At 39.8% G+C, this 10,360-nt stretch overlaps 1 protein-coding gene across 1 annotated transcript in view; it reads left to right on the top strand.

The window, feature by feature from the left end:
• Nucleotides 1-204: 204 nt before the first annotated feature.
• lg06h5orf22 (linkage group 06 C5orf22 homolog) overlaps nt 205-10,360 on the top strand; it is a 21,292-nt gene continuing 11,136 nt past the window's right edge. Inside the window, exons 1-4 of the mRNA XM_046052717.1 lie at nt 205-433; nt 4,180-4,325; nt 5,054-5,203; nt 5,573-5,706. Of these exons, the coding sequence (XP_045908673.1) occupies nt 365-433; nt 4,180-4,325; nt 5,054-5,203; nt 5,573-5,706 (499 nt within the window). The 5' untranslated portion in view covers nt 205-364. The remainder of the gene's footprint in view (nt 434-4,179; nt 4,326-5,053; nt 5,204-5,572; nt 5,707-10,360) is intronic.

A 10,360-nucleotide genomic window follows, 5' to 3' on the forward strand; every position in this document is an offset into this window, starting at 1 on the left:
CACAATAAATAGAGTAACCTCATTTCACTGAGAGGTGACTTGTTTTTGATTTTTGATTGCTAAACCCTGCGATCTACTAGCGCCTGACTGTTGTTGCTGTTGTTCATGGGAATTTCCATGGGGTGGCGGTAAAGCAACATCATGGAAGCAAAGGCCAACTGCCGTATACCCTCAAAGAAGAAAAGAACTTCCGGTGCGTCTGAATTTAACTCGTGCCAGGCGGTTGAATGTCAATCTGCTGATGAAACGTGAGGGAAATGTGTGCTGGAGAGAGAGGTATACTAATGTGACGTTCACTAGCGGAGGCCAGCTTTAAAAATAACGTTACTTACACGGACAGACTGAACGTAACTTCCTCGTTAGAATGAGTTCCGTGCAGCTGAAGAGGCTCTACAAGGAGCTGCGGGTGTGGATAGTTGAGGACCACCACGACGTAAGCCTCTGTGTGAATAACACTGCAGCTTATTCACCTGTAAAACTGCGCTGTCTCTCCAGACTTTCACTTAGTACCAAGAGAATGGCTGCCTGTGTGTTGACGTACCTAGCTAACGTTAGCTTTAGTAGAATAATATCCGACCGCAGCTTCTGATTCGGCAGTTAAGACTCAGGTCCAGATAAAAAAACACGAACTTATGCCTAGAGCTATGAAATGTGCACTAGCGTTAGTGTCCCAGAGAGGCTAAGGTGTCTTTAAAACATACCTTTTATTCTATTTGTTAAAATGGAAATGTAGACCATATAAATCGCCATTTCTTTATTTTCACAAATAACATAAAGGTTTCAACTATCTGAAACTGTGTTTTAAAGAAACTTGAGCCTCTCTGGAATAATGTAGTTCACATTTGACCGCTCTAGGCATTGTGGTTTTTGATCTCGACCGGAGTTTGACTCAACTTTCCCTAAACTGCTGAATAGGAAGCTACGAATCAGAAGCTAACTTCAGCATCATAGTTTTGGGAAGAGAATGTGTTCCCATACGCATTAAAGAAAAACTATTTATTCAGTGTTCAGTTCATTGAGATACATTCCACATTAATTTTAACTTAACTTAGTATCAATTAGTTTAGTTTTTTCAAAATGCTGTATTTTCTGATATAAATTGTGGCAATTTAGTGCCACTGTGAATGTTCATGTTTAATGACCAGGAATGGTGATTGATGATTTTTAATACAAGTTTACAACAGCAAAGTCACTATATAAACTCAATGACATCAAAATACTGATTGAGGTTTAGAAAGAATCCTCTTCCTCCTCCTCCTCTCTACTACTGTTAACTGCTTGCAGGTAACGTTACCTAGTAGAGAGGAGCGGCTGGTGTCTCAGCCAGCAGCTGAGTTTACAACACTGTGCCACATTTTAATACTACAGACCTGTCTATGCTTCTGACATACAGCTTTCTATTTAGCTTGTTTGTAACATTTGGCAAATTGCCAAGTTAACAGTAGCTGTATTTAGGGCTGAACAATAACAATAATGAAGTGTGATCGCAATATTTTTTTTAATAACAATATAACAAATGTCCAATAAATATTTAGATGATATTCACTTGAATCATACGCGAATAAGAACTTATAGTAGCTCTCATCAACTCAGGTAGGTTGGAGCTAACTTCACCATGCCTGTGTGTGTAGGAGCCGACCCAGAATGTAAATGCTCTGTACTTGTATAGCGCCTTTCTAGTCTTTTCGACCACTCAAAGCGCTTTTACACTAGATCCACCGGTCACACACATACAGCTCAAACGGAAACTAACCTTCACACACTGGCGGAACTTGATGATAAACACGATAGATAGATTTATAGTATTTAACCCCGTTTAATACCGTGTTTCAGTGTCCTCACTAAACAGCATTAGTTTTTTATTCATCACGGTTCAAGTTAACTCAGATTTGATTTAAATGACATGACCCGAGACATAACGTTACATTAAAGGACCTGCTAGTCTCGATAAGCTTGAACCTTATTAACCTTGATTTTTGGCTTTTTAGAAATTTGGGGACCGGGTCCTTTTTAGAACCGTGTATCGATCCCTGACGCTGTTGATGAGGATTTTATTAGTATCACTTTTCATGTGAGTGTTGTCACAAAACCCCTTTAGCCAATCACCAGCCTCTCAACAAGCTCTGCAGGTACTGTACCAAGCCTAAGCACCGGTCAGATACCAGCTTACAGAAACATGGGACACAGACCTCTCTTAGGAATATATCTGACTTTGAAGAACCACAGACATACTAAGCTCACACACATCACATTTCTCTCTTTCAGACAGTTTCACTCATCTAATGAGTGTTCTCTCACCCCTTCAGTTTGCTCATACTGATGTGGTGTGTGCTGTATTTGTCCACTAGCCTTTCTTTACACATAACTTCCATCAACCCTGTAGGCTGCATTTGCTTGTTTTGTTGTCAGTATTGCCATTTTAGAATCCCCTCTACCCCCCCAGTGAATTTGTCTATCCTTGATAATAATGGCTCCTTTCAGAAAACAAAGACATTACTATCCAGATGTTGTTTTTATTAATATTTTTTTTTTCAAACAAATATCTAAAATGGTCAGAGTGGTCCTGTTAAACTTCTCAGAATCTAAGTAGGGTTCAGATTATATCTGTAATTCCTGTTCTATTCCAAAAATCGGCACCGCCTTAAGCCCTGGGACAGATTTTTCCTCCAGTTGTTCGTGTTGTTAAACCAGTGTAAAAACAGCCTGAACCTTCTGCAATCTGAGCTCAGATTTATCTCATCAACATCTGCAACAATGTAATTTGTGCTCTTTTGATGAAAGTGTCAGTGTAAAGTAGGGGTCGACCAATAATCGGCCTGACACAATATCCTGGCCGACATTCAAAATTTTAAAAATAGATAGTTGATATAATTTAATTAAAATGCGCTCCTTATGCTTTGATGCAGCCGCCTCTCTATCTCTACTCACCACTCTGTGAGCTCGAGCAATGTCCCACCCACAGTATTAGCTAATTGGTTACAAGTCACTAGTAAAAGCCTATAAATAATACCATAGACTGTATATGAAAAGATAAATACTGACTAGGGCGGAAGTAGCCAATAGAACTAGCGAGCCATCACGCTGCAGCCCCTCCCCTCCCGTCTCACCAGAGCTACGCATACGCACACACTGAGCGAAGTGAGCTGAGATCCATGTAGATTACACCAGTTAACCATAACTACACCCGATACTATAAGTAAGTGCAGCAAAACCAGCAATACTAGTACAAGGCTGATATTGCATCAGTACAATAAGCAGGAACTGCTAGCTCGGCTAGTTTGTCATAAGCAAGCTAAAACGAAATCTCTCTGTCTGTAGCCTGTTTAGCTGAGATGTTACGTACCTTAAAATTAAGTAAATCCTTGTAAATTCAGCTGGTTGTTGAGAGAAACAATCTCCTCTCTACCAGCAGCAGAGGAGGGAGGAGGAGAAAGAAGACATCAGTCAGCCCGACTGATGTCTTCTTTCTAAACTTAACTCAGTATTTTGATGTCAGGAATATAGTTTATTTTACATGTTTCCTTTTGTTTCCAGTGACTGATTTTATATAGTGACTTTGTAAACTTTTGTTGCTGCTCTGAAAACCGATAGTTATAATAAAATATTAAATTTGATTACTGTTCTGAATTTATTCTTTTATTTTAAGTAATTATTTAGTAATGAAAAACCAATAAGAGTATAGATAAAGAACAGAACAAATTAATAGTATCAATAAAATCCTAACAATATAAAATAAATACAATATAAATGGCAGCAGGTAAAGACAAAGTTTATGCTAATTTATCACTCATAGTTAACAAGTCCATCTCTGGGATGGCTCTTTAATTCATTTAATTTACTTTTTATAAAGATTAAACATGACAATTAACTTTAATCTTGTTACTTTTAACAAAATTTTGCATTGGTGTTATTCTATATTTCAACACAAAGATAAACATTTTTACTGCAAATGTATATCGGTTCCACGAATGGGTCTAATTGGTTACTAATAATCGGGATCGGCCCAGGAAAAAAACATATCGTTCGATCCCCAGTAAAGTGTCTTAGGATCATTTCTGTGTAAGATTCTGTGTATCCAGTGAATAGCAACCAAATAGCTTAAATATTATGCTAGTTTTTTCAGTATATAACAATGAGTCAAAGATGTTAAAATAGCTTATTTTACTGTATCTCTACTAGGTGGTGTGTCATATTTATCGTGCCATTGCATCAAAACACCTCCCGCTGAAGAACATAAAGATGGTTCATTTAGACTCCCATCCTGACCTGCTCATCCCTGTCAACATGTCTGCTGACACTGTCTTTGATAAGGAGAAACTTTTCAGGTACATTTTGTTTCAAAACATCCAGTACTTTGCAACCCAGACTGTCTTATAACTAAGCGTTTTCCTTAAGCCTGGTCAGAGTGTTGGGACAGTGAAATCATAAAGCCGTGGTTTGTATGTGTCACTCATCTCTGTGACATGTTGGAAAACATCCTTAACATGGCTTGCCAATGAAAAGCTTTGTTGGAACAACTTCCTACAGAATAAATGTTTGAAGCTGATCTGTGAATTCAGACATGTCTTTTTTTCAGTCTACCAAAACGGATATTATGAACAGAAGAGGATTAGGGTCACATGTGGAAAAACTTATTTGAGTTCTGAGTTTCAAGTCAAAATTCTGAGACAAGTTTCTATCCACAGTAAACAGTACCCCCTTCTCCCTGCTCTGGGAATGTCTGTTAGGGGAACTTCCCTCGACAGAATTCTTTCATTTACTGAAATAAAAAATTGACTATATACTGAAACAAAAACTGATAGGATTACAAAACCTTTTCTATAACTTTTTATTTCTGTTCTATTGAATTGTGTATAAATGTGACGTGTTTGGATTAATTTACAACATCTGCAGCGTCATTCCAAAAGGGATTCATATGAGCATTGTTGTTTGAGATGTGTAAACTCTGTGTGCTCGATTGTTTGTTTTTGCCGCAGCTCTGCACAAGTGTACAGGTAGTAGCTGGATTGAGTTCCACCAATCACAGCATGAGCTTTTTATTTTATTTTTTCAGTGAGCTCAGTATAGAAAACTGGATAATGCCCATGGTGTACGCTGGCCATGTGTCCTGTGTGGCGTGGCTGCATCCATACTGGGCCCAGCAGATCAGAGAGGGAGAGCACAGGATGGCTGTAGGAAAAGACTCATCCACTACCACTATCAGGTAGGATGCAAAACAGCCATTCTTCTGTTGCTTTATTAAGTGTATATCTTTAAGACATGCACAGTCCATCCGCACAGGTGTTTTCACTTCCTTTCAGGACTGTTTGAGCTTGTGCAAACTGGGCTTCATTGACATCTCCCTCACTCTCCTGTTAGTTTGCAGCTGTACCCTGCTGCCATTCTTGTAGTTACATATGAGTTTTTTTGATATCATGGAACTCCAGCACAGCTCCACTCAGCTTCAGCCAGTGAAAACACCTAAGTGGAGGTGCAGGGCCATTGAGTGAATAACTTCTCTGGATTGTCATGAAATCCACTTGTCTCACCCCCCCCCCCCCCCCCCCCCCCCCCCCCCCCCCCTTCTCTGCAGGGTGACCAGTACAGACAACTACTTCCTCAGTGATGGTCTGTATGTTGTTGAGGAGCAGCTGGAGAACTCTAAACCTCTCAGACTGAACGTGGTTAAAGTCAATCCTGTCAAACCAAGTCACGGGGCTCTTACTGGTGTGTACCATTGAGGGCTGATAGAAAGTATACGGGGAGAGCCTCTGGTAGAATTAGCAACATTAGGCTAGTCGTTGGATTACTTTCATATCCAGCCAGAAATGTTTTTGATCCTCAGCTGATTGAGCTGTGATGAAGGGATATTTATGTTTTGAGGGAGTTTGTGTCTTGTCTACGGGTGTGAGTACGCACAAGCACATGGCAATGCGTTACATTCTGCTGCTGCCAGTTTAAGGCTGTTGACTGATTGAGTTTAGTCCATGAAATGATGAAACATTTGTCTGTTCCTGAATACAGCTGCTGTTGACTGTTATCAATGAAGCTTAAGTGAACTCAGTGCCAAAACAATATGGCAATGTCAGTGGGAACAAAGCTGCAAAAGTTCAATATGTCTTGCTTTTAAGGAAAAATCAGTTGATTTTGGTGATGTAGAACTCTCCTCAGTGAATCCAGACCTCAGTGGGAAAGTTAAGTCAATTTTATTTAAATAGCCGAATATCACAAACTACCAATTTGCCTCAAGGAGCTTTACACTGCATACGACATCCTCTGACCTTAGACCCTGGATTCAAATAAGGAAAAACTCCACAAAAAAAGCCTTTCAACAGGGAAAAAATCGAAGAAAGAGCAAATACTCAAGCACACTATTCACACAGGTAGGAGAAATAACAGATACGTGAGGGAGAGAGACAGACAAAAGGAGAGGTGGAATCTCCTGGTGGACAAAGACCCAGATCTAAAACATCTGGAATGTGGCACTGACATTCAGGTGTGAGACAGAGTCCCAGGACCTCTGATGATCCAGCACAGACAAGCCTGAGTAAAAAGAGAGGATTAGGCGGAGAAACTAGATAGAGGACGGCACACAGCTGTGCTTGCGGTTTTCATAAAGTTTGCAGTTTTAGTACTAGGTTTAACAGATTAATTAAGGGTGCTTTCACACCTGTAGATCGGTTCATTTGGTCCGGACCAAGTGGAAAAAAAAATAATACACTGTTGCATTTTACTTCTGGTCCGGTTCATGTTCACACTGCAGTTTTACAAACAAAGTAAACATGACGTTACACAGACATACAGGTAACTTGTTGATTGGACAGCTTTGGCAATTGTCATCCTGCATCATCAGGACCCACGTGAAGAAATCAAACTCCGGTGACTGACTGACTGACTTTGTGCAGCATTTTAACACTTCTGATCTGTATCGCAGAGAGCTGACGAAGTGATAATTTAGTATAAGTATGATTAGTAATGCTAGACAGCATATTGATCACATAGCCTATTATGAATAATAATGTAAAAACAGGACATGTACAGTAGGCCTAATAATTTTGGGCTTATTTTCCTATAGTATGTGGTATCGCTGTCACACATTTTTTATGGACTTAATGAACTGACTGAGTAAACGGAGTACTACTTTCCCTCTAATTTCTTTATTTATTTTTTTTAACAGATTTTAACTTATTATTCAGGGAAATACCCACGCTGACAAGTAGGCTATACCTTATAAAATACACTCCTTTTAATACATTTTCAGGGCCCTGTTTCAGAAAGCGGGTTCAACAAACTCTGAGTGTAAACCTGAACTCTGGGTTGACGAACTCTGAGCTGTCAAACTCCCAAGTTTTCGGTTTCAGAAAGGCCGATCAGAATAAGTTCAGTCAACTCTGAGTATGTTGAGCCAGATGGAAGCCATCATCAAAACTACGATTCACCATGGCAACGGGTAAATAAAGGCAGAGTCTCCATTTTAATAGGGTGGAGCAAGAAATATGAATACTTCCAACGCAGACCATGATTGGCTATAAAACGCAGGAGTGGAGGAAGGATCGATACGTTAACAATAATACATTTTATACAGCGTTGCTCATTCATCATTTCCAGACTGGAATTTCCTTAATGAATGTGCTGGGATTCTCCTACAGCCTGTAATTCATTTTAAATAGCTACAGGCCTGTTTATTCAGCTGTAACCTGACGGGACTAAATGCCGGTGGCAATAACTGAAGATGAAAATATTAATCGAACAGATTAGACATAGTTTAGGCTCCTCATGGACCAGTAAAGTGACAGTCCGACTCAGTAGGCCTATGCCTATTAATGATTTTTTGCAATGTAAAGTGTGTCTAGGTTCAAACTGACTGTGAAGTTAGACGTCTATGTTGCATTAATAAAATCTTGCTCATTTCGTATTTTATGAAATGCTGTCAAAACACATTCAGAATATCAGCAGATAATGAAAAACTCACTTTTAAACTTTGTTTCAGCTGCACCACAGTCATCCTCACTCAAAAATATTCACATCATATCCAGCTGATAACTATGATAGGAATGTTCAATCTGAGTGACTACAATATGAAAGGTTCATTGATCAGTTTTATACGGATTAGGTTAAACAGTATACTGCAGCACTGTAGCGCACGGTAAGTGTTTTTGTGCAACTGTTGCCAGCCTGACAGCTGCCTTAATGTCCACAGTCACTGTGTCATAAAGGATAGTAGCTTATAGATTTTATTCTGTGCTGAAGATAAATTTACGATGTCCAAAGATAACGCTCTGTCCATACATCGATGACAGATTGATCATAAAAGCGGTCTACTACTACTACAACTAATAGCCTATTTAACCGTAATTTCGATGTTTCTAAAGACGTAATTGCGTTCCAATATGTGCTTTGATATCGACAGTCTGAATGAGGAAATGTCAGACACCCTCAGGCTCCGCAGGAGGGGAGGAATCGGAGAGAAACTCAGCGTTTGTTGAAGTAAACCTCCTCCCGAGCAGGTTAGGTTCACAGCGTAAGTTGCCGGGGTTACAGACCTACAGTTTATCTGATCTTGCTCTCTGAAACTGAAAACCCAGAGTTTCCCTCATCTCGGGCTCAACTTACTCAGAGTTTTCACTAAACCCGCTTTCTGAAACGGGGCCCAGGTATAGCTCAGTAACTGTAAATACAGCAGAGGCTACACACACTCACACACACCTACTCAGTGTTCAAGTAGTAGTTTAAATTTACTGACGTGGTGACAGACCATTTGTCCAAAAATATGTATTTAAAACGCTAACAACATTAAGACAGATGAAACGGACTGAACAGTAAGGATGGCAGCCTACTACTACGAGCTGTATTTACATTACGTTAGCCTTTAGCATTTAGCCATTGCTAATGTTGGTGGTCTCCAAATTAAATGGTAATGCAAAGTAATTTCATACACAACTCTTACTGTTTTTCTTTTCGATGAGTCGAGGCGCTGCAGCTGCACTTCTTTCAGTCTTCTGCATGGTGGATCCCTGTTACCTACAGTACCTTTAAAAAAATAAGAGTACTGACTTTACCATTGACTTGGTTTCAAAGTATTGTTTTTTGTGACAAGCATGCCTCTAATTTAATAATTTGGGAATGATCATCTACCTACTGGCATATACAGCAGAGTGTCATCAGCGTAGAAGTGGAAATCCATGACTGCATATAATTTGGCCAAGAGGTGAAATATAAAGACAATAATCTATGGCATAAAAAGCTGCACTGAGTAGTAATACAAGCACTGTGGTGGAGTCTGAATCCATGGCAAGAAGATCAATTTAGTAGAAAGGGGATTGAAAAGGTTCGAAAAGATATATGGGCTGAAAGTTGCTGAGACAATAGAACATTATTTAGAGCCTCTGGATCAAGGTGTGGTTTCTTAAGTGAGGTTTAACCAAGTGCAATCTTAAAGCTAGTGGGAAGGCGGTGCCAGTTGTAACATATGAACAATATTCAACATTTTCTGTCCCAGAAATTGTGAAAGAGATATGCTTAAATATGACCAGGACTCTAAGACATGGAGATTGTACGGAGTATACAAAATACTACTAATGTTTTTTTTTTTTAGATTTGAAATGCCCAACATACAGTGGGTACGGAAAGTATTCAGACCCCTTTAAATTTTTCACTTTGTTTCATTGCAGCCATTTTCCAAAAATCAAAAAAGTTCATTTTATTTCTCAGTAATGTACACTCAGCACCCCATCTTGACAGAAAAAAAACAGAAATGTAGAAGTTTTTGCAAATTGATTAAAAAAGAAAAACTGAAATATCACATGGTCATAAGTATTCAGACCCTTTGCTCAGTATTTAGTAGAAGCACCCTTTTGATCTAATACAGCCATGAGTCGTTTTGGGAAAGATGCAACAAGTTTTTCACATCTGGATTTGGGTATCCTCTGCCATTCCTCCTTGCAGATCCTCTCCTCCAGTTCTGTCAGGTTGGATGGTAAACGTTGGTGGACAGCCATTTTCAGGTCTCTCCAGAGATGCTCAATTGGGTTTAAGTCAGGGCTCTGGCTTGGCCATTCAAGAACAGCCACGGAGTTGTTGTGAAGCCACTCCTTCGTTATTTTAGCGGTGCGCTTAGGGTCATTGTCTTGTTGGAAGGTAAACCTTCGGCCCAGTCTGAGGTCCAGAGCACTCTGGAAAAGGTTTTCGTCCAGGATATCCCTGTACTTGGCCGCATTCATCTTTCCCTCGATTGCAACCAGCGTCTGTCCCTGCAGCTGAAAAACACCCCCACAGCATGATGCTGCCACCACCATGCTTCACTGTTGAGACTGTATTGGACAGGTGATGAGCAGTGCCTGGTTTTCTCCACACATACCGCTTAGAATTAAGGCCAAAAAGT

Source organism: Micropterus dolomieu, linkage group LG06, assembly GCF_021292245.1.
Source record: "Micropterus dolomieu isolate WLL.071019.BEF.003 ecotype Adirondacks linkage group LG06, ASM2129224v1, whole genome shotgun sequence".
In the NCBI taxonomy this organism is placed as follows: domain Eukaryota; kingdom Metazoa; phylum Chordata; class Actinopteri; order Centrarchiformes; family Centrarchidae; genus Micropterus; species Micropterus dolomieu.